The 25541-nt window shown below is 40.0% G+C and overlaps 1 protein-coding gene across 1 annotated transcript; it reads left to right on the forward strand.

The window, feature by feature from the left end:
* Window positions 1-814: 814 nt before the first annotated feature.
* On the forward strand, window positions 815-24884 carry card11 (caspase recruitment domain family, member 11). The gene is made up of 25 exons (XM_028600630.1): window positions 815-1185; window positions 8241-8440; window positions 8591-8728; window positions 10002-10178; window positions 12135-12283; window positions 12739-12918; window positions 12996-13142; window positions 15545-15670; window positions 15812-16006; window positions 16142-16297; window positions 16932-16995; window positions 17075-17274; window positions 17993-18099; window positions 18269-18309; window positions 18440-18560; window positions 18654-18855; window positions 19233-19359; window positions 19457-19700; window positions 20230-20311; window positions 20599-20694; window positions 21296-21410; window positions 21643-21825; window positions 22931-23052; window positions 23784-23899; window positions 24502-24884. The coding sequence occupies exons 2-25, from the start codon at window positions 8251-8253 to the stop codon at window positions 24704-24706; spliced, it is 3483 nt and encodes a 1160-aa protein (XP_028456431.1). The 5' UTR covers window positions 815-1185; window positions 8241-8250; the 3' UTR covers window positions 24707-24884.
* Window positions 24885-25541: the final 657 nt, after the last annotated feature.

Genomic DNA, 25541 nt, shown 5'->3' on the forward strand with positions numbered 1-25541 from the left:
TTAACACCCATAATTTACAGGTGTTTCTTCTACATCCAATTTTTTAACAGAAACAGGCTATTTTGATTCGTTCAAGTAGCTACTTAAATTTCTTTTTGAGGTAATTACCTTTCACTATTTCCATTGTGATACCTTATAATTCTACATTTCAGTTAGGCTATAGTATTATACAGATGGCCCACTACTCCTTAATCCCCGTACTTTGTAGATAAGATAGTTAAAGGATCTCAAACTACCACTGTGAAGATCAGTTTTTTTTTAAATATAGTAGCCCTATATTGGAAACAAAATGTACAAAGTATCAAAAGTAAAAGTAGCCTAATAATGCAGACTTGCAGTGTCACTTTTTTTGAATTTAGCAAAAGCCTACTGCAATAAAAAAATAACCCATTTCTTTTAAAAGTCCTGCATTGGAAATGTCACATAGGAAAACAAATGTGTGGCCTAAGTAATATCAGCAAAACAACAGACACATATGACCCCTGTGATTGTCACACTATTATATTGATTATTACTACTAATGCATGAATGCGTAAGCAGGAGGTTTGTAGTTCTATAATAATCTATAACAGTGTAGCCTGACATATTTGATCATTTTGTGAAACTGGAGTCACCAGATAGATGGAGTAAAAAGTAGAATATATAGCCTAGTGAAGTGAAGCAGGCTACAGTTCCCATTTGGTATTTCCATGTTCCAAGAAATCCTTTGCCTGTTGTCTTAATATCATGCTGTAGGAGTAACTGACCAATTATAAACGTATAATAGGTCCCTACGCGGCCACCGTACCTGATGACAGAGGCGCTCTTCCTCACCTCTGTGCAGTGCACTTGTTATTTCCATCTGCGCTCACACCGCCCCCGCTCTCTCTCTCTCTCTCTCTCTCTCTCAATCTCTCTCTCTCTCTCTCACTCTCAATCTCTCTCTCTCTCTGTCTCTCTCTCTTTGTCTCTCTCTCTCTCCACTTCACACAGCTCCCATGCGCTCACGCATCATTACTACGGTACTTTAAAAGTCATCTCTCTTTTGGATAAATGGAGACAACCTGTAAGCCCCTGGCATTGATGGTGAACCAACCGGTTTAAAAACAACAGCATCACCCAAAAAAAAACAAGAACAGGTTACAACACCTTGGCCAAGTTTGATTTCCCTTGCACTCTTTGGACAACTTACCTTCCGCATCTCAGGTAGGCAAAATAACTCTACCCCTCTTGTTTATTGCATGTAAGTGAATTGTTGATCGCTTCAGAAATAGGTAACTCATGTTAGAAAAGTGGTCGAACAGGCTTATAAACGTGCGTCAGTTTGAATGGAAAAAAAAAAAAACGAGAAGCCGAGAAGTGATATTACACCCCGTATCACCGCAGCGGTAACAGCCTGTCAGCGGGTGTGTCATCTCCACTAAAATAGCCTACACATCTGTCCAAACTCAAGTCACTTAAGTCTTCAGGAGAACTCTAATACACTGCAGGTTTGTCCCTTAAAATAACTTGTGGATACTCAGTAGGGATCAGTTCTGCACATGTGCAACAGCATCTGTGAATGTTGTCTATCAGCATATCCCTTGGTTAGGTCTAATGACAGTAAATGTTGCCTCGGTTGATACAGTCATGGCTTGTAAATGAAGGAAGGTATTAGTTTGGCTAACACACTAGCTGAATGTCTGTCAACACTGGAACATTATCTGGCATCATCCAAATCTTTGGGATTCCAATAGCAGGTGCACAAGACAATGGGATCCAGTGAGTGTGATGCAGGGAGACACACAGGGCATGTACAGTAGCCTAGTGGTTTCATACACTTTCTGTACTAAAATATCTAAAAGCAAAAAATCCTATCAGATCTAATTTGTGTCAGTTTAGCGGTGCTTGACATGGAACAGTTTGTAGTCTACGGTGCATACACTGAGGTGATTGCATCCTGCATATTCGTCACGATTGCACGATGCATTGATCTCAACTTGGTGTCATTTTTTTGCTGAAATATGTTGTAATATGACTGTATGATTATAGTAATATGTTTTAAGCAATAGAAAGACATCCTCCGTTTTAGAACTATGCAAGAACAAAAAAAACAACAACAATGCTTTCCATTACACCATACAACCAATGTGCATTAACTTTTCAAACGTAACAATGTTACGCAGAAAACGCTCCATTGGAAGATTTAATTCGGTTGTCCTAACTGGGACATAAAAAACATCAAAAATACCTATTTGGTTTTGTTGGTTGTCTGTTTTAGTTTTTAAAGAAATAAGTAAATTATACAGTACAACTACATATGCAAGCCTTTAGAGGAGCTTGCGCAAAGCCCACATTTCAAATTCCTATGAGCTCCAGTTATTCTGCCAGACAATGGAGCCTTTATCATGGTTTGTAAACCTGAAACAATCATATATGCCTATCAGCTAGCCAGCCAGCCAATTTCAGTCCAGTGCACTGACAGTAAGCCTGGAACACAGCCATTCCAGGACCGTTGAGGCATGTCTCACTGACATGGACTTCAAACCGATATTTTCAACCCTGAAAAACATGATCATGCATGTGCTACAGAAATCTGGAACGTCATCAACAGTGGAAAGCAAACCATTCTTTAAGTTCAGTGAATTTGGTGCACTATGTGATGTTGGATGGGACGGCCCTATGCTTAACTCCTTTACTTATTGGTCAGCGGCCCACTTACCCCCTCCTTAGTTTGTGTGTGGGCAGAATATACGTAGCTGCGGTTGGTTGAGAGTGTAATAAATCTGGTCACAATAATGCTCTCTTTGTTTGACAAATTCGTACATGTTTGTTCATACAAGAAGACAAAAGAGGAAATTAGTGATATTTGTGTCATAGTATAAGTAACTCCATACAGATCATTTGGGCTTCTGAGTTACATTAGCAAACATGGATGCTTATTCATCACTAAGAGAAAATATCCAACCTTTAAATCAACTTTAATGTCTCCTCTAAAAACACGGAAACAACAATATAAAAGTTATTGACTTGTTATAAGGATGCCGAGTCATTGTAGCAGCAACAGCATTAGAGTGTATGAGAAGGAAACATGAAGACTAATGTTGGTTATTGGATGCAGATGCAGAAGGCAAGCTGCAAGGCCAGCAAGGTGTCTTTGTAGCAGAAAGTGCAGCTCTTAACATAAATACGTTATGCAGCTTTATCGTGTATCACAAAGGAGACAGTGTGGCCCCGACAAAGTGATGTGCACAACAGAAAACGAGTACTTCCACATTTTTCATTGATGTTCATTTTTACAAGTTTGTTATGCAATCGCTATTTTCAGCACACTTCACTGCTTTCCAGTGCAGATATAATTTTACTCGCTTTATACTGAGCGCGATGGCTGATAATCTGAGATGAGATATTGACACTTTAGATTTCACGAAAGCACGTGAAATCTCCTGTGACGAATTGAAACCCAACTGAACTATATACTTTTAGACAATGTGCTGCAAAATAAAATGACAATTAGTCAATAGAGCAGATCTATTCTCTCAGTTTCTTATATCTGTATGATGTAGGACTAAATTCATTGATATTTGAATGTTAGAATTTGCAATGTTAGTTTTGAAACTATTTCCCCCTCAGACTTTTTTTGCCAATAGTTTGATTTTGCCAATAATGATGCATTTTCAGTCCTAGTTAAATGTAAGTATACTGTACATTATGTGCTCAGATGATATGTACAGTATATATGGATGTATAAATAATGTTGGTTGGAGAATATAATGTACATTCTTTGTTGACAACATGGTGAGAATTTTACATTGAGTATGAATGTCCAGATGCAAAGATGCAGGGTAACTTATATTTAGAGTGCTAATGTTAGCAGTAGTAACCGCGGTTACTGTGATCAGAGCAACACAAGGTGGTAAACAGTTGAAATACTGAGCAGGGTGTTCGAAAATAATGGAAACAACAACCGCGTTGCTCAGTGCATTAGAGTCCTGCAAGACAGAAAGTAGTTGTGTTTGTGTGTCTGCCTTTGTTTAAGTCTGCAGTTGCTGAAAAAAAAGGGGAAAATACAAGGTTCAGTGCAAGGACATGCGTGTGCACACACACACACACACACTTACCGTCTTACACGTCTTAACTCTCAAACAGCCCTTTAAACTTGTGGGGTCCAGCATTTTGGCCCCACAAAGCTGTCCGGACCCCACAAGTACACTGTATTCCCGGTTTTTAGACACTACGTATATAGTTAAACAAGAACACACATATACACACACACACACACACACACACACACACACACGTAGACTGCTCTAAAAAAACAACTCTCCTGACCACAATACTATAAAGAAAAGTGGCCGACTGAGAGGACTAAAACAGAATAGCGGAAGAGAGCTACTCCTCCACATCTGTTTTGAAAAGGAGGAAGCAAGGATGAGCTTTCTCGGTAATGACATCCAAAATAAGAGAAGAGAGAAGAGGAAACATGTGTGTGGTTACTGAAGAGGTCTGCCTGTGTGTGTCTGCATGCACTGTGTACTTCTGCATGAGTACACGGGTGTGTGTTGGTGTGAGCGCTTGCGGTTTTATCATCTGCTGTGACTGTGGCAGCATACACACTACACACTATACAGAAATAATAGCTTGAGTGTTGAGAGTGTGTGATTTTTTTTGTCTGCCTCAAACTGCATTTGAAAAGCTGCTTATCATTGATGTTGTTGACTGTCTGAGGGTCTAAATATATGAATGTAATAATATAACACAGAGAAAGTCTGAATTTGACTGAAAATCTGAGTGGTGTTCATATTTAGAAACTGGCATTGCTGATGCATCCTTTACAATTTAACCAGCATCTGTCTGTATGCGTACAAGCGCAAATTTCCACATGCACGTTGCAGATGACAGTTGTATGCAAAAGTGTGTGTGATTGTGTTTGTTTACATGAGTAATGGCATCAGATAATATTGATTTGCCTATCTGTAGGCTACAAGTCACAAAGCAGGATTGTAGGATAACACCACGTGGCCAAATGGCATGCAAATCCCAGAGATGCACGGACAGTGTGTGTGTGTTTGTGAGTGTGAGTGAAATGATAAGAGAGAGGAAATCAAGTGGGAGTGAGAGGAAGATAAAGAGTGTAGAAATATGTCTCTGGAAAAGTAAAAAAAGGAGAGGTAAATGGAAAGATGTCAGTTGGTTAAAGTATATGTTGTTAATAAGGGAAACGGATGAAGTGAAGAATGTGTGGGACTCAAATGAGCAAGGCCTCACTCTTCATGAAGTCTCACATGCTTCTTTTGCAGTTAATCATCAATGACCAAGAAGCATGTCAGTTGTAAATAATGTTAGCCGATGTTAGCTTGTTGCAAACGTGAACACAGTTTTGTGCTTGTTAAGTGAGCGACCAAACAAGGTTAGCTAGCTTATTAGATGCTCAGATGCAGCACATTAATGCAGCATGTCCAATCTGAGTGTTCTGTTGCACGACTAAAACAACTTTTGAACGTACACACGTTCCACCAAAACAAGTTCCTTACCGAGGCTATTTTGCAGCGGCACCGTGGCTCTCTGTCTTAGCACCGCCCAAGACGATTGTGATTGGTTTAAAGAAATGCCAATAAACCAGAGCACGTTTTTCTCCCATCCCAGAATGCTGTGCGGACTAGCCAGACCCTCTGTGGAGGAAGGTCTGGCAAAGCGAGACTAGCCATCGTATAGCTGTAGCGAAATGGTGGTTTAAAATGAGCAAAGATGAAATGCCCTTTTTTATACCTAAGAGACTTGTGTCTAATCTAAAACATACATTATAACTCTAACTTCAACAGTAAGAAATCCTTCGTCCCCAGTGTTGTGAAGGTGCTGAATAACACTGGGAACCGTACTTAAGAATGGAATGTAGAGCCAGGCAGACTTCTGTGTTTCCGGTTTTATGCACAGCAAGCATTTTTACTAGACTATATGTATCTATTTATTTATTTACTTTTGTAAATGTAACCTTTGTAATGTCACTTTTCCTTGCCGTCTTGGCTATGTATGGTTTGTAATGTCCTGTCTCTCTTGTATTCTTGGTGAAACCGAAATTTTTTTTTCACATCTGTGGACAATAAAGTTTTTCGTATTTGTATTTGTAATTTGTCTTTGTATCTTTATTTGTATTCATATTCATATTCATATTCATCCGTACTAATCAAATTATAGAGATGGTCCAAATAATTACTTTTATATTCAAAAATCTGTGTTTTGGCTTTAATATTTGTATATTAACTGCCACTAACAAAAGGCTGTCTGCCCATTTCATGTAGCTTATTGTCAAGTTAGTTTTCTTTGTCTCATGTTACCTATGGTGTCGTCCATATCCTTGACATTCCACTTCTGGGATTGCCCCTTTGCCGCCGGAAAATCCGCCGGATTTCAGTCATTTAGTTGCCTTGGGCTTCCTTTGTGTTGGCATTTTAAACTCGATTTATAAGGACTTTTCTCAGATCTCTGAGGGTAAATCCAGCCACTAGCTAGACTATCTGTCCAATCTGAGTTTTCTGTTGCATGACAACTTTTAACGTACACATGTTCCACCAAAACAAGTTCCTCCCATCCCCGAATGCTATGTGGAGTAGCCAGACCCTCCTCCAACGCGCTTTGGAGGAGGGTGTGGCAAAGCGAGACTACCTATGGTGACACCGGCACTCTGCTAGCTGCTGTCAATCAAACACAGACACCGCCCCTCCAGTCAGCTGAGACAAAAAGGAGCATTTCAGATTTTCCCCCAAAGACATTTTTTTCTTTCTTTTTATGATAAACTTGCCTTTATTATTACACAACAATATTACAATAATCATACATCATGTGCTATATTTTTCCTGTACCGTCCTTAGTGTTTTATGTCTGAAATTATTCTTGTTTTCAGCTATTTATTGTCATGAACATTTATTGGCACTCACACTTTCATTGGACAGTATGGGTCTCTGTGCAATGACAATGAAGGTTTATCTTTTGTTATCTTAAAAAAATAACTATTAACAATACATTTAAAAACCACAATGACATTATTTGGTACAAGAAAAAGTGACGACTAAATGTGATGACTTTAAAATGGCTCATCTGGCTCTAGATTAAAGTCAACATAGGCTCACACTTCATCCTGAGGGAGAAAATGTAAATGTGTGTATCACATTTCATGGCAATCCATCCAACAGTTGTTGAAACATTACCCTAAACCTAGCATAGCTATAAAAAAAAAATATAGCCATATGCCATAAATGATTTATTATAACTTTTAATTGTTCACTTTGGCATGAATGAAAACGTATAGAAATATGTCTACAGCCATTGTTTTTGGTTGTGCGGCTGTGATTACCTCAGCCTGCTTTCCCTCAAAGCAGGAAGAGGAAAAGCCCGTAGCGTAGCTAGCACGGCTAACAAAACACAACAGTTAGTGTTTCACAGCCCATTTTTTGATTCGGTTAATCTCCCTTAGTTGTACACAACTAACCACATGTAAACTAAGACATGATTACAGCTTGTGGTGCGTCAGATCCCCCCAATCCCCACAAAAAAAGAAAAGAAAAATCACGTCACGTTTGCATTCACCATTTTGTGCCAACGTTTCAATATGATACAGGAGAAATGACTCAGAGAACAACCACATATTTGAGTTCCTCCTCAACATTTAATATTAATAGACTTGAATGTAATGTTGTAATCTAATTTGAGTAAGATACATTGCCATACAACAATTCACAGCTGTGTGTGACATAACTATCTCATTAACTCACACATACAGTATTGCACTATTATGCTACTTGCACACTGCTTACTTCATATTTAATATTATTTTGTTGTTTTGTTGTATTTTGTTAGATATACTATGTAGGTTGTACATTTTATTCTACACTTGTATATGCTCTTTTTCATCCATTTTTTACTAGTTGTTCTGGAATTTTTGATCTTTTCTATCTTATTTTATTTTATCTTATTTTTTTAAATCTTATTTATTATTTCTAGTATATTTCTTGTTTTTTCTATTTGTGTGTGAGTAAGGATGCGTGTATGTTCTTGTTACTTGCTGCTTGTATCTGAGTAATTTCTCAATTTGGGATTAATAAAATCCATCCATCTATCTATCTATCTATCTATCTATCTATCTATCTATCTATCTATCTATAGTAATAGACACACACACACACACATACATTGTAGTGCTCATTGCCCTTGGAGTGAGCATCTCTTTGAATCAGTTGTGATGATGCAAAATGACATGAACAAAAGAAAGTACTACTACTTTTCAGGGTTTAAGAGATGGAAAATGGGACATATGATGACATGGAGGCGCTGTGGGAGAAGGTGGAGTGCAAACGTTACGAACTGTGTCGCACCATCTCCCCGGCAAAGCTCACCCCTTACCTCCGCCAGTGCAAAGTCCTGGATGAACAGGACGAGGATGAGATCCTCAACTCCATGCTGCTGGTCTCCAAAGCAAACCGCACAAGTAGGTAGAGGGATGTGTGTGCATACCGTATGTATCAGTCATGTTATGCAATAGTTTTCTCACCCTCTTGACCTGAGTTTATGTGCAGTGAGAGTAAGCGCATTCATGTTTCTTTGTGTTGAACTTAAAGTATGTCACTCAATCTATCAGGCCGTCTACTTGACATCCTTCACACTAAAGGAGAGCGGGGGTATGTGGCGTTTTTGGAAAGTCTGGAATTTTACTATCCTGAACTGTACAAGCTGGTCACAGGGAAGGAGCCCACGAGACGCTTCTCCACCATCGTAGGTGAGACACACACCTTCGGATGCAGACACACGACACACACATGTATGCATGGACACACAGCTTTTACTTACCGCACAGATAATTCATATTAAAGTTTGACTATTATAGGTTTTTTCTGAACTGACTGGATCAAACTAAGTGAAGAAAAGATCTGAAAATTATAGGCAACCTTGAGTATTTGATATTTTTTTCCAACTCTTTATTTAAATTAAAAATGTTTACAGTACGTGACATACAGCACAGTCGATGGTAAACAAAGCATAGTGAAAACAGTGTGTCACTTCCCTTCAATTCCCCTACCCACCCACAAACCAACCCAGTTCAAGTCCAAAATAAACGGGGGTGTCCCATGCACGCTGACAAACACACACCAATAAGGACACACAACAGGTCGGGTCGAGCAGTCCAGAAGGAGCTCAGTCCTCCAAGTCAGGAGATAATCTGAGGGAGTTCTAGGAAAAGGTTTCCATGTCTTTAGGAATATCAAGCTAGAGCCTTTCAAAGAAGATCGGAGCTTCTCCAGCTTCAAATTGTCAAGCACCTCTTTAATCCAACGGTCGTGTGTGTGTGTGTGTGTGTGGGGGGGGGACGAGAAAGCTTCCAGTTGAGCAGGACCAGTCTCCGAGCTAGCAGAGATGTAAATGCCAGGGCCCGCCTCAGTGCAACAGGGAGGCCAGCGTCAGGGAAAATGCCAAAAATGGCTGATAAAGGGTTAGGGGGGATAGTGTGCCCGTAGGCAATACTCATGGTGTCAAAAAAGCTCATCCAAAACGTTTGGCACCAAAAGTATGGTTGGCAGGAGACTGATTACACCTGTTACAGGGTGATTGCGTTTTTAAACTAGAAGACCTCGCAATGTTATTGAAAATGAAGAATAATTATCCAAATGTTAATGTATTCTTTCTTAGCCGATACTACACCCTTCCACCCAGTTTCAGGGAAATCAGACCTATAGTTTTTCTGTAATCCTGCTGACAAAGAAACAGATAAAAAAGAAACAAACTGAAAACAGGACCTCCTTGTCGGAGGGAAAAGTAACAGAGAAGAAGAAGTACGTGAAAAATAAACACATTTAACTGCCAGATGTAGAGCTGGTTTTGTGGGAGAAACTTTCATCAGTTACACAGACAGTCTAACCCTACAACACTTCTCATAGATCTCGGCTGGTTCAGTCCTGTGTTATGTGGAGTAGATGATGTATCATATGATGTATCATACTCTGTGATGTGTCTTTTTTACCCTCCTCTCCTCTCCACCTGTTTTCTCACGGCAGTGGAGGAGGGTCACGAGGGTCTGACCCAGTTCCTGATGAACGAAGTGATGAAGCTGCAGCAGCAGTCCAAAGTCAAGACCCTGCAGCAGGTGGAGCTCAGCAGGAAGAACTGCACCCTGGAGGACGAGCAGAAGAAACTACGGCTGGCCAATCAGGAGCTTCAGGCCTTCCAACAGAGTAAAAATTCACATTATTATTTTAGGCAAGGCAGGGCAGGTTTATTTGTAAGATAAGATAAGATAAGATAACACTTTATTGTCCGTAGACATGGAAATTTGTCTATAGCACAATTCATACACAAGGCAACCCAAAGTGCATTACAGAGGCATAGAAACACATTATAAACATTAAACAATAAAAGTACATTCAAGAAACAAAGCACAATTATGCCAAGTATAGTTACATTTTGGAAACATTATAATAAAATAAAATAGACATTAAATTCATTAAATTAAGCCAGTACATTTAAGCTCAAGAATAAAAAGTTAAGAGAAACCCTTTTGAGCAGATATTTTTAGATATGTTGTGTTTATGACATGCAAGCTCCTCTCTATCTGTGTGTCTCCACTGCATTCTTTCCATATAAGACTTAAAATGAATGGCAAAATCATTAATGATAGATGCTTAGTGTCTCAAATGGTTGAGCATTAAATCCAAGGGGGTAAGCGAGCATCCGGAAAAGTGTACCTCCTATGGGGAGATTGTAGGCTAACAAGCCATCACCTCCCGTTAGCATTCCATTGACTCCCATTCATTTTGGCGCCACTTTGACAGCGAATAACTTTACATCTGAAGCGTTTAAAGACTCTATTTGCCCACTGTTTATTTCTAAAGAAACACAACAATGTATAAAAGGCTCCATTACCTTGTATCTCACGTTGTGGCCCCGTAGCAGATATTTCTGTAAAAATAGGCTAATGATTGTGTCATCACCACGCAACTTTCTGTCGCACATTAGATAAATTACCTTATAGTCTGGAGAAGTTTGCATGCAATTGGGGGGACGTGGAGGCATACAGTCAAGGGAGAAGCCCATAGAGAGTCCATGAAAGCATCGGAACAAAATGTTTCAGCAACGTTTTGCTCCTGCTCCTACGCTCATGGACAGCTCCCACTCACGCTCTCCGTCTCTAGATTGGGAATGATTGAGATTTCTCTTGGCACAGCTACCAGAACACTTACAAATTTCAGACAGGTTGCTCACGTCACATCTACGTCATTAAGCTCAGTTTGAGGCTGCGCAGTAACGCTCAGCGCTCACCAGAAAAGTGCTTCTAATTGACTGGTTTCCATCGAAATCTATGACGCCGCTGTGTCCATTTCTTTTACTGTCTACGATTACATCCTAACCAAAAACATGCCACCATTTACAGAAACTGATACCTCACCACACATGCTTGGTTTATGGGTTTTTCCTACTCAGGTCACCACAGTTGTTGTTTCTTTTTTATTAAGGCGATCACAATGTCGACCAAAGCCTATTAATGAAACTGTGGTATATGTTATCATGTCCTGTGTAGGCTAGTTGAAACCTGCAGCTGGTACAACAAGCACATTCACGTTAAATAAAAAAAATAAAAAATAAAATAAAAATGGAAGAATTAAATTTCAGCCCATGTTTCTCTGACGCCTGTTGGTGAACATCTAAATGAGGAGGACAAAGTTATCATGGCAACTTTATTGCAAATTTCCTGGTCAGGGTAAATTTGCAAAATCTCACTATCCTTAAACCCCATCTGTCCCTCATAAAACTTAATATGTCAAAATATATAAATATATGTAACTGAGGGTTTTATATATCGCATAACTCAGGAGAACTATAAAATAAAAACACAGGATTCTACTTCTGAACCGAGAAGGCACTCCACATCTTCTCTTGATTATCGAACACTCAGTTAAAGGCAACATTTGAACACTTTATTTTATTATTTTATTATTTTACACGATTGGTTCATTTATATTTCAAACAGTTTAGTCACATGATTTGTTATCTTTAAAAAAACTCTTTGGGGTTCCATGTAAATGCATTTTCTATATTTATCTTTAAGCGTAACATTTTCATAAATTTTGCAATAATTGCTTAAACTCATAGATCCCGTACTACTGTATAAACGACTGCGCTTTGTTCTCCAGGGAACAATAAGTTGAGAGAGGAAAGAAACACCTACAGCGACGAGCTGCTGAGAGTGAAGGATGAAAACTACAAACTGGCCATGAGGTACGCCACGCTGAGCGAGGAGAAGAACATGGCTGTGATGAGGAGCCGAGACCTGCAGCTGGAGGTACTGATGGACACGGGAATGCACGAAAATACCAATAACGTTACATTGTGTAAAGAAATTATCATTTCTGATAACCATTAACAATGAGCTTGGAGGAAATGTGAGGATTTGAGGACATTAATAAGTGGGTGTAACCAGCTCACTCTCACTTACCATGCTAGTACCCAGGGGCCATTCCAGGGTGTTTTGTGTGAAGTGGCATGGGGGGAGGGGAGGTATCAGAATTTTGGATAGTTGTCATGGGAACATTATTTGGTCATGTGACCATGGCTGGGAAAATTGTGACAGTGACAGTACTCCGATTCAATGGAAATCACAATTGTCAGATTGATAGCACTCTAGCCCAATGGATTGGGTGGGCAATCATATTTCAGGGGGTGGGGCTGGTGCCTCCCTGTACCCCCCCTTCTAGCCCCGCCCCTGCTATTCATCCTGCGTCCTCACTGTCTGTATAGGTTGATCAGCTGAAGCACAGGCTGAACAAGGTGGAGGAAGAGTGTAAGATGGAGAGGAGGCAGAGTCTCAAGCTGAAGAACGACATTGAGAACCGGCCGAAGAGAGAGCAGATCTTTGAGCTCGAAAGAGAGAACGAAATGCTCAAGATCAAACTACAGGAGCTACAGTCCATCATACAGGTAGGGCCTGCCTCAAATGCACAGCCACACACCAGTTATACATTCGTACCCAACAATGTGTGTGTCTTATTACACAGCCTGGCCCACTACCTGCATCAGACAAGGCCATCGTTGACATTTTGGAGCATGACAGACAGGAAGCACTAGAAGACAGGCAGGATCTGGTCAACCGCCTCTACAATCTCCGCGAAGAAGTACGACAGGCAGAGGAACTACGAGATAAGGTAACAAACACACAAGCTAGGAAGTGCAATTTTGAGGTACTTGCACTTTACTTTATGTATTTTTATTTAAGGCTACTTTATACTACATTTATTACATTCCAAAGACAAATATTGTAGTTTTTACGCCACTAAATTGATCTGATATCTCCAGTTACATGTTATCTTTCAGATTAAGATTTGACATAGAAAACATATGATAAGCTCATTAAATAAATGACATTGTTAAAAAGGAAATTTGTGAATGTACAGGTAAAAAAATACTGTCTGGTTGGAGCCCATTGTCATAGATGCCGGTTGGCAGTTCCACTAAAGACCGACTTCCCCTCTCAACTTCTCAGATTTTTTAAAAACTGCAACTATCCAACATGTCATTGATACAGACAAGTAAAAAAAAAAAAAAAAAATATAAACCCCACTAAGCAAAAACACAGATTAAAACACTTCAAAAAACGAACAATGATCTAAAAAACAAAAAGAACAAGAATTTACTTACTTACTTAGATAGCCCTAGCCTTATATGATTCAACAAGAGTTAGGAGGGAACAGTGTTGAGACTTATAATAACCTAACTTTCTGTATGGGTCAGAGTATTACAGGTATTTTATCTGCTGAACCATTAACATTTGGCAAAAAACTGATTTAATTGACAAAGCAGCATTTTAGCAGAATACTGAAAGCAGCAGAAAGGCAGAAGTGAGTACATTTTAATATCTGTTTATCAAAAGTAATGTCATTATCGCGATATTCAACAACGTTAGGGAATATCGCACATTTTCACGTGTCACGTTCACATATCGTGCAGCCATTATAACTACCCTGAAATTGTGTCAGATGCAGCACAGTGTCGGAATATTTTCATCTGTATCTATATCCTCTTTAAGTCTAATTTGTTTAATATGTAAATGGTTATTTCTCTCTGAATGATCTGATAATGTAATGTAGTCATTGTTCTTACCTTTGTTTGACTAGTTTTTTACTTACCGTCACATCCTGCACCACCCACCACCACAAGTAAATTCTCAACCTGTGGGAAACACTGGTCATATTTAATCACACATTACACAGGGGCCATGTTACTGCAGAACAATTTTTTTCTACTTGCTTAACATTGGAGGTAAGGTATCTGGAAGTTAGATATGTGGTCTTGGTTCTGCTGGTGTGTGTGTGTGTGTGTGTGTGTGTGTGTGTGTGTGTGTAGTACCTGGAGGAGAAAGAGGATCTGGAGCTGAAGTCCTCCACACTGCAGAAGGACTGTGTGTGACGTTTACTGTTTTTTTTTTTTTTAATACTGTGTTTATTGGTTTTCAGAACACATAAGTTTTACAGATCTATGCAATGCAAATAACCATTTTTTCCCTTTTTTTAAGGTGGAAAAAACAAGAGACAAAAAAATAATAATAATGAAAATCTGAGAAAATAAATCACAAAATACATGAATATACACATACATATAGTATACATACATGTGCATACATTAATAAATAAATTACAATCAATATAAAAAAAATAAATAAATAAAAATAGTTGCTTACCAGTTCAATATGAAAGGATTAATTGGTGTGATGTAAAAAAAAGGAATAAAATAAATAAATATCTGAATACACTTATAATGACAATGACTAGGGACTAATAATTGCATGAGAGGAGATTTAAAGCTTAGATTCAGCATAGACTATGAAAGGACGCCATATTTTCTCAAATTTTAATCTTAATTTCTCTAGTTTCAAGTGCTGCATTACATCTCTTAACCAGACAATATAACAGGGAGGCTGTGCGTTTTTCCAGTTAAGGAGAACCAATCTTCGTGCTAATAACATAACATAAAGGCTGCCACCATACCGTTAGCTCCCCTGAGAGCACTTCCATCTCCAAAGACACCAAATATACCAATCAAAGGATCTGGATCTATCTTCTTTCCTCGTTTACTGTTTTGATGTATTTGCCTAAACAATAAATTAGGTGATCTGGCTTTCATAACTCAGTGCCTAGCCTCTTACTGACATCACCACACGTCACTGGTGGCGATTAGGAGTGCAGCAAGTATAAACAGATACAAGACATGGTTGTTTGGAACTGTGTGAATGTGAAGCAGAGTGAGGCTGGGAACCGAAAAAGTTAGCAAAAAAAGACTCTAGAAACACAAACCCATGACCAGAGAGCTTAATGCCCAGGAGACCATATGTGAAACACACCCTGTGCAAAAACCCCATCTAAGGCCTCTTTCTTTGTAACCTGTATCTAACATTCTTGTGTTTCTCTTCCTGTATTTGCCCTTGTCTAATAAACTATAATTAACCCCACTTCTGTTGTGTGTGTGTGTGTGTGTGTGTGTGTGTGTGTGTGTGTGTGTGTGTGTGTGTGTGTGTGTGTGTGTGTGTGTGTGTGTGTGTGTGCGTGTGTAGTACCTGGAGGAGAAAGAGGATCTGGAGCTGAAGTCCTCCACACTGCAGAAGGACTGTGAGATGTATAAGAAACGCATGGACACCATCACTGTACAACTAGAGGAGGTGGAGAAGGAGAGGGACCAGGTGAAAGCACACACACACACACACACACACACACACACACACACACACACACACACACACACACACACACACACACACACTGATGAATATGAATGTTGTTGTTTTTGTGTTTCTTACTTCCACTCCCCCCCACTGTCACAGGCGTTTCGAGCCAGAGACGAGGCCCAGCACCAATTCTCCCAGAGTCTCATTGACAAAGACAAATATCGCAAGCAGATCAGAGAGCTGGAGGAGAGGAGCGATGAGCTCCATATCGAGATGGTACGCAAAGAAGCCAAGCTGGTCACCTTGGAGGCTCGGCTACGGCGGCGGTCCAAGGACATTGCTTTGGATCAGGTTAGACACAGTAGAATAAATGAGTGTGCAATTTGTGTGAATAATGCTCACATTGCATTTCTGGAATTTGCAGTAGTTCCAGTTCCTAATTTTGAAAACTTGCCAATAATTCCTGTGCCTCTCGGTTTTTAGCAGAGTTTGCCGAGGGACCTGCCTCCGACCATCATCTCTCAAGCGGGGGACTTTAAACCCATCCAGGGCCAATCAGAATGGTCCAGTGATGAGTCGCCAGAGGAAAAGTTCTTATCTGAGGAGCCTCGCCTCAAACGCAGACCCAACCTCAAGGGAGTGGTCAGCCACTGTTTACTACTAACACTTATTTATTTATTAAAGGTCCCATGACATGATGCTCTTTGGATGCTTATGACCTCATAAGGAGAAGATTACAGATCGGCCCATCTGGGCTGGGGGAATTCATATTAATGTTAAAAAACCTCATAAAGTGACATTGTCATGCCATGGCATTAAGCATTATAACAAATGCCAGGGAATAATTACATTTAAGACCCAACTTAGCACTAAAAATGTTTTTACTTACCATTATACCACACATTAAACTACTTACTGTCTTACTCTCAAGTTTAAGAGAAACCTCTGATAGCAACTCTCGAGTGATCATATAATCACTTAATCACATGTATGAGCAGGAACAGCCAATTAAAGTAAAAGATTGACTCTACATCTGCCATATTGTTGATTCTTTTGAAAAATCCTTCCATTTTAGTTGGTGATGTCTTTCTGCCAAAACATATCAAATTTTATTTAAAAATAAAATCCTTTTTTTTATTATATATACATGGAGATGAAATAATAGTGAATAACAATGAAATGGAATTGAAAAGAAAACCTAACTGAAGCAGTCAAGACATTCAGCTGCTGGTAAACAGAATATTTCTAACAGTAACTTTTATGTTTTGTATTTTAGAACAGAGTTAAGTCTCCAGTCTGTTTACCCAAAGAAGGCAACCCGGAGGCCACTCAATCTGCAGGTAACACATGATCATATAGTTAATTCACATTCCACCAGTGACATTTCCCTGGTGATCCCTATTTGTCTCCAACTTTCAGCTCTGTCAGTCAACGGAGGAGATTTTCTGGGAATCCAGAGGCGAAACTCAAACGGCAACAGCATCTCCCTCCCTCCCTCCCCGAGCATCCTGATGTCCCCCACATATGCACCCTTCTCAGCTCTCTCCCTCTCCTCCTCCTCCTCCTGCCCCAACCCACTAACCTTCAGTATGGTGGAACAGTCCAACAGGCCAAATCTGGTGAGGTCTACTCTCTTAACCCTCATTTAGAGGAAATTGTACCTAATCATTGAGTTAAAAAAAAATGTTTCCGTTCAGTGAGGATACTGTTCAGAAAAAAAAAAATGCTACAAAATGTAAAGGTCCCATGACATGGTGCTCTTTGGATTCTTTTATATAGAACTTAGTGGTCCCCTAATACTGTATCTGAAGTCTCTTTTATATAGACCTTAGTGGTCCCCTAATACTGTATCTGAAGTCTCTTTTATATAGACCTTAATACTGTGGTCCCCTTAGTGGTCCCCTAATACTGTATCTGAAGTCTCTTTCCCGAAATTCAGCCTTGGTGCAGATTTACAGCCACTAGAGCCAGTCCCACAATGAGCTTTAAAAAAACACCCAAAATTCAATGAAAGTATAGATCCGATGTTTTGCGTGCTGTATGGAATCATCCATCCATGTTATTTTGGGGTAATTACAATTAGGTAGTTAAAAGAAACCCATATTTCTGATATACACCTTTTGAAAGCGGGTCAAATTAGGGGTTAAACCCTTTAAAGGGTTAAAACAGTGATACAGTTCATTGTTTTTTTCACACAAAGAAATGATGCAGTATTGTGTTTGGTTAAAAATGAATATCTGATGCGTTTTCTCCGAATAAGCCAAAAGGATTTAATAGAACAGTTCTGTTGTCGACCCGCCTTGCAACTTCTACTTTGTTCACTTGTAACATCTACAGCTGCGTTACCGTAACGACAGCATCCTGTCCACACTGCCTGAGCCACCAGAAAAAGCATCGCTTTACCGCAGAGAGAGGGAAAAAGAACATGACTTCCACCCCCGCAGGTAATTACATCACCATACCAGAATATACATGTCTGTAAATCTATATTATTTAGATGTAGATGGTTATGTGCCACACGTATTTTGTCCTTTTTTATGAATCTGGGCTGGTTTGAATTCAATTTTCTGTTATGAATGGCTTCAAAATAGTCTGATGCTTTGTCTCTTTTAGCCTCTCGGATTATGATAGTGACAACATGGAAATGGAGTTGGGTAAAGAATACTTTTACACATTGCCCAAAATCGTACTAATAACGTATCTGAACTGAATGTATACATCTTCTGTCTTACCGTTTTTTAAATAACTTCTCTGTCTGTTGCTGTCTCTCCGTCCCTTCCTTAGAGGACGAACCGCACGGCCCACCTTCTGTCCACTCATCTTCCTCGTCGCATCAGTCAGAAGGGATGGACAGTTATGACCTGGAGCAGGTCAACAATATCTTCAGGAAACTCTCTCTGGAGCGGTACAGTGCAGATACTCATGCACTCACATGCACAAGAATCTTTGCATGTCAAACTTACGTATAAACACCTTCTTCTTTTTTGTGTGTGTGCAGGCCGTTCCGTCCATCTCTCTCCTCCTTCTCTAGGATCAGCGCTTCCCTGAAGCCGGTGCAGGAGCTGACGTTGCTAGGCGACAACCTGCTGAGGGACATAACCTTGGTAGGCGGCAACGACAGCGGGATTTTCATCTCTTCTGTCCAGTCGGGCTCCATGGCTGAGAAGGCGGGGCTACGAGAGGGCCATCACCTCCTCTTGGTATGTAGTTTACTTACTGTGTGGGTTAACTCAGTTAACGCAGGGCTGCAAGATGAGTAAAAGTTCAGTGAGGTACATTTTTGTCCAATAAAACCAATGGCTGTACAAATGGAAAAGATCCAGTAAGAACCTAGAAATTTGACAAACGTGCATGGACATTTACAGATGAAAGGGTAACAAATCCAGAAGCTAAAACCCATTTTTACCATCGACAGCTCTTTATTTTTCAATGCCTGTTTGTTCGTCCAGTTCCCTTTTACACTGAATATTATCTATAATCAACGGACTAATTACAAACCAAAATTTGACATGAAACACCCAAAATATTAATACTTAAATCTGTCATTCATCTGTCTTTGATGTGATTGCCTGGCCAGCTTGAGGGCTGCATACGTGAGGAGAACCAAAGCATTTCATTGGATACCAGCACTCAGGAAGAAGCCCATTGGACGCTGCAGCACTGCTCTGGACCAGTCAAGTTGCACTATCGAGCCAACTTTGACTGTAAGTGTTGTTTTTATTGGACTTGTGTATATGTGCGTTTGTGTAGTGTACATATACTGTGTATTTAAATTCAAATGTGTGCATGTGTGCGCTCTAGCCTATCGTCGTCTTCAGAGGGACTTGGCGGAAGGCCCGCAGGTTTCTGGCGACTCCTTCTACATACGGGTCAACCTCAACATCTCCGCCCAATCAGACAGCTGCTCTCTGAGCGTGCGCTGTGATGAGGTGGTGCACGTGCTGGACACCAGGCACCAGGGCCGCTGTGAGTGGCTGTGCGCTCGTGTCGACCCCTACAACGGCTCCGACTTGGCCGAACGTGGCACCATACCCAGCAACTCACGGTATACACAAGTTTTTTAAAGGCTACGTCCACACCACTACCTTTTCATTTTTTAAAGGGCATTTAAAACAAAAAGACATTCCGACATTAAGAGTGAAAGTTACATGAAAACCTTTGTTTCGTATATGTAGCCTGCACATGTAAAGCACATTCCACAAAACAGCGTGTGCCGAAGACAAACCTGAGCATGATGCAAAAGTGATGAAACAGTTGAGCAACCATGCAAAGTTGCTCAATATCCAGTCCAGCCACACATGCATGCATGCACACACACGCACGCATGCACGCACACGGACACACACACACACACACACACACACACACACACACACACTGAGTCCCACAACCTGTTGTTTTCACCAAGAAGCACAGGAAGCAGCTTGATCGAGGACAGACACTTAAATGACACATTAACTTTTCTAATTGTATCAAAATCATGAGTAAGAATCGTATGTGTGTGTGTGTGTGTTGTGTGTGTGTGTGTGTGTGTGTGTGTGTGTGTGTGTGTGTGTGTGTGTGTGTGTGTGTAGGGCCCAGCAGCTGCTCCTGGTAAAAATTCAGAAGTTACTGTGTCGAGGCGGGAGAGATGAGAGTGAAAGCCATCGCACTAGGGTAAGAAACTGAACTATTTAAAAAAAAAATTTTAGCAAAGTAAAAAAAAAAAAAATTTTCAATATACATGTGAATGGCAGTACTGCAATATAGCCAAACATTCACATTTGATTAAAGCAAAAATGCTTAAGCAACTCCCCTCTGGCATCTAGAGGCACACCGTTCACTGTTCTTTATCTATTTGTCACAATCCATTTTTTTTCTTCATATTTATCATTTTGTATCAGCTCTACTTTTTCACTTTTCACAAATTCTGCATTATAAGTTGTGTGTATGTGCCTGTGTAGAGCAATTTACAGCCAGAAGAAGCCAGCCAGTCACCTGATCCTAAAGCCAGCCCACGCCTGTCTAGAGCCAGCATCTTCCTCACTCAAATACTACAGGTAATGAAGTGCAAACAAAAACCTCCTGTTGTTGAACAAGACTTTAGTCTCTTTAGCGCGATGGTTCACCTCTGTCACCAGCTCAGATGTCTTGTGCTGAACGCACTGGAACATCACTGTGAAGTAAAGAAACATATTTTCTAATCAATGACTTACGCCCTGTAAGCCTCTACTTCCAGATAACACATTTTTGTTACCACATCCTTGCAAAATGTGAGCAATTTCACAACTGCAAAACAATATCAAAAAAATAATATAAAAAAAAACCTTATAACATCATTTTGTATGCTCGGTATAGTTCAAACACATTTTTTGCTAAAATATTGTTAAACCATGCCACTCTGCAACTTTTATCGAGTAGCAGGTATCCTGAGCAGCCCACACTGGCTAACATGATGTAGTATGACCTAGTGGAACTAAGATGTGAGCAGTCACAGTAATGAGTAATTGAGGAGGTTGTACGCCAAAATGTTTCCCCCAGTTGGAATTATTGATAACATCAAAGTAATCTCACAACATTGTTTTCCTAAAATGGCAGGATAGCTGAAGAAAGAATTAGCTCAGATGCCTCCGTTAATACTTTTCGGTGTCTGTTTTGAAGTTTGTCAGCAGGGTGGATATCAAGTACAAGCGAATGAACAGCAATGAGCGCGTGAGGATCATCAATTCAGGCAGTACACTACCCAGACCAGGTTTTGAGGTACTTAGACCAGAAGGTGAGTACATAGTGATGCAGGGGGATCAAAACCTCACATGAGCAACCAGAAGAAACATCTGGATAAGGCAATTTACACAGGCACACTGCCAAAAAATTCACACTTGAACCTTTTAAAATAGTTGAAAACTGCCCATTGGTCTATCATTGAGTGTGCCTCTTTGGGTGTGTGTGTGTGTGTGTGTGTGTGTGTGTGTGTGTGTGTGTGTGTGTGTGTGTGTGGCTGTAAACAGACGCTGCCGAACCAGACAGTGAGCTGAGCAGGACTTTGAACCTGATTCCCTACAGTCCCGTCACCCCCCAGCGGACCCAGAGGAGAAGACCGGTCCTATTCTCTCCTAGTGCTCTAGCCAAAACCATTATCCAGAAAATACTCAACATGGGGGGAGCCATGGACTTTAATATCTGCAAACCAGGTCAGTGTGTGATGGGAGTAAGCAAGCTCACTGCAAAACATGTCATCATAATGTCTTCACAAGGGTTTGTTGTTTCCATTTCTTTGGACTACTCCCGGGGTGCTCACCTATTGTGGATCAAAGATGGAGGAGATAGTCGATAGTTTAGGGCAGGGAGAATGAAGCTACTGTTTGGATTCAGGTCAGATATTGTGCTACACTGTGATGTAAATGTTAAGGCGTGTAACCAGAGAGACGGCGGAGGCAGGATGGCAGATGGCCTAGTTGAGATTTAGGATGATGATGCATTATGATGACTACAAAGAGGAGTTTAACCCGCCTGTTGTACTCAGGTCAAACTTGACCCATTTTCAAAGTTTCTATATTTAGAATATATCTATATATCTTTGAAAATAACAGCCTGAAAATAAAATGGATTGTTCCATACAACTCTCTTCGCAAAGTAAAATGAAGGATCAGATCACTACTTTGATTGAATTTTGGGTGTTTTATAAAATTGTATAGCATTTGAAAAAACAATGAACCAAGATCCTAACTAAACTTGTCGATCACAGCGTGATTATCCACTTAATGGTAACTGTCGAAATAATTCTTAATTTCAGCTTTTTTATCTTTTTTTTTTTTTACTGAAAATGTAGGTATAATTTCATATGAATTAGATATATTGACCATACATTCCAAAGAAAAGTGTAAAACTGGTGGTAATAAGTTGATCCGGTGGCAGTGAAAGAAAAAGTGCAGCAAGAAGCAGCGAAAACCTCAATGAATAAAGCATCAAAAAAAAAAAAAAAAAAGGGGTTGCATGGTAGACGGGAAGACAATACGAGGGTTAAATCTCCGTTTCGGGACACAGGGATGGCACACTCCACTCCCATGACAACCAAACTGCTCCCAGGACAGTGGGGTCAGACAAGAGTCAAACATCTGGCAAACCAAGAGACTGTGTGATGTTACATGGAGATTCCCCAGGGCAAAAACCCTCAAAAGTTTCTGTTCCTTCTGTGTTTCTGTGCGTTAACAAATGGAACTTTTTTCACAACGTTGTTTCAGAATGTCCTTTTATTCTATCCTGTTGTATTTTACTCTGTTATATTCCATTGTTTAGACACCCTGTCCAAAGACGAGTTTCATCTGAAACAGAAGGTGGATCCCTTCGTTCACTACAAAGAGAAACACGCCACATTTGAATGCATCACCCGAGAAAACATAGAGGCTGTCGCTTCTAAGGTAAGCTATTAGTGACAAGGGCTTTTGTGTGTGTGTGTACGCACATGCATTTACGTATGTGTTCTTTTTTTAGAAAATGCCCTTCATAATGAAAATGCAAAGAATAGTTTGAAATACTACTCTTACATCTGTACAGTGAATATGTAGCAGGAGCCAGCAGTCGGTGGGCTTAGCATAAAGACTGGTAACAGGGGGAAACAGCTAGCCTGGTTCTGGCCACGGATTTTAAGAAGTCAGCTCTAGAGGTGCTGGTAGGTGGATTTTGTTACCACTGGACAGAGCCAGGCCAGCTGTTTCCCCCTGGCTGTTAACACAAATCTACACATTATACACTCTGTAAGAAAACCGTGATGTATTTCCGATAATGTTGAACTATCCCTTTTTATAGTATCTGTATGTTACCCTGTTCACATTTTTATTTTTGATGTTATTGAATTCATAGATTCATGCATGAATTCAGTTATTGTTGTCCTTATTTGGCCATCAGAGGGGGAAAAAAAGTTGTCATTTTCTGACTTAATTTTGTTTCTTTTATCCGTGTTATGTGAAAAATACCAGTGAATGAAGCCATTATGTTAGATTTTTTATTGTGTTGCTGTATGTGAGGCCTTGCATGCTTATCTCTGCGTTCAATCATGTTTACACGTGTCCACATTACACAGTATATTCTGTGTTTTTTAGTAAAAGCCCTTTTTTTTTTTTTTTTTTTTTTTTTTTCCACCCGTCACCAGGGCAAACACTGCCTTCTGGAGGCTGAGCTGAGCTGCGTCAAAGACCTTCTGCGGAGAGAAATCTACCCGATCATTATCTACATCAAGATCTGTGAGAAGAATGTCAAGAAGCTACGGTAAGGCCTGACAAACCTCACTTATTTGCACACATATACCCAGTGGCTGTTACCCACAGCTGCATACCACAACCCTTTTTCCAAATGCAAAGACGTCAATCCCTGCATGACACTTTGACTCCAAGCAGGAGGTGAGACTGAAGCAGTTACAGTAAAGGACAAGTCCGCTGACTCTCCTATACTACGCATATGTGTGGTTTAATGCACAACCAAATTCAGCAGCCTGCAGACAATAGTTGTGAACTTGAAACAGTGATAGGAGTTGCTGAACGAGAGCTTTTTCTCGCAAAGGCGAGAATTAGGCACCTTACTCAGAATATGACATGGCTATTCCATCTGTGTGTTGATGATAATGTCAGTGGAGATACACACGTAAGTGTCAACAAGACCTGATGCGTGACGTATACATTTTGGTGGGTTGTGCCTGTAAATAGCAACAAAGTAAGTTGACCCATTATTGTCAGTCTTTCTCAGAATTAGAACAAAGTGCACAAACCACTATTGCAAAGTGTCTTACAGGATTTTATCAGAGGTAATGGGTTCCAAACATGACCACACTCACCACCGCAGCGCTGCTTCCTTCCTGTTTCCTGTCTACACAGGAAGTTGCCTCTGCGCGTGGAGTCGGAGGAAGAGTTTGTGAAATTGTGTCGGGCAAAATTGAAGGAGCTGGAGGGCATTCCCTGCCTCTACGCCAGCCTGGAGCATGAGGCCTGGGCCGGGACAGACGATCTCATCAGGGTCATCAAAGACCGAATACTGGAGGAGCAGAAGAAGACGGTCTGGGTGGAGCAAGACCTCCTGTAGACAATAGTCTGTACATGAACATAGAAATGTGTAGCTGAGCACCATAAAGCACCTGTATATCGTGCTTTTATGCATACATATTTATCAAAAACGGACATGTGGACACTCACACTGCTATATACTTAAATAAATACGTTATATATTTTGTAAATGTTTGCCTTTACTTTGATTTAGAGAAATAAACAGATGGAAAACATCAAAAAGAGTTGGGTTTTTTTCTACTTTAAAGGGAAGGTGTATAAAGTGCACTTCCGTGAGCATACTTTCAGTTTCAGTCTGATCCAACTTAACTTTAATTATACTGTCCTCTAGTGGCTAATGTCGGGCGTTCGCACAAGTCAAATTAAATTAAATCACGTCAACCTTTTATTTACATAGGATTTTTTTGCGCAAATTTGTTATGCAGTGATTCTCCTAAAATGTTACAGAAATAAAATGTTACATAAGCATTGCTCTTTGCATAAAATGAAGTGGAATACAACTGAAGGCTTAATGTTTTAGAGAACACATTACAAGGTCACAACAATTTAAGGCAACAGGAAACTGACATCTTTACGTGAACACAAGGGTTTTATGGTCTAATCAGTTTTTTTTAAGGCAAATATAGGCATTAGTGATATAACATCCTTTTTTTTTTACACTTGTGACCTCTTAATTTGAATCTATAGCTCCTTTTGGCTCATTGTCACCAGTTCAATGTCTATGAGTTGTAAGCAGTTCGGTCAAAAAGTGATTTTCTCCTCTCAGATTTCATTTGATTGAATGAAGAAAAAAAAGACTATGCTGCATTTCACAAGAAAGAGTAAAGGATTGGATAAATAAAGAGGGTTTTGTG

This window comes from Perca flavescens, chromosome 15 (genome assembly GCF_004354835.1).
Source record: "Perca flavescens isolate YP-PL-M2 chromosome 15, PFLA_1.0, whole genome shotgun sequence".
Lineage (NCBI taxonomy): Eukaryota > Metazoa > Chordata > Actinopteri > Perciformes > Percidae > Perca > Perca flavescens.

Coding starts and splice junctions, on each gene's coding strand:
- card11 (XM_028600630.1), top strand. CDS start 8,251: ATGGAAAATGGGACATATGATGACATGGAGGCGCTGTGGGAGAAGGTG. Junction 18,100..18,268: donor CATGACTTCCACCCCCGCAG/GTAATTACATCA, acceptor TGTCTCTTTTAG/CCTCTCGGATTATGATAGTG. Junction 19,701..20,229: donor ACCATACCCAGCAACTCACG/GTATACACAAGT, acceptor GTGTGTGTGTAG/GGCCCAGCAGCTGCTCCTGG.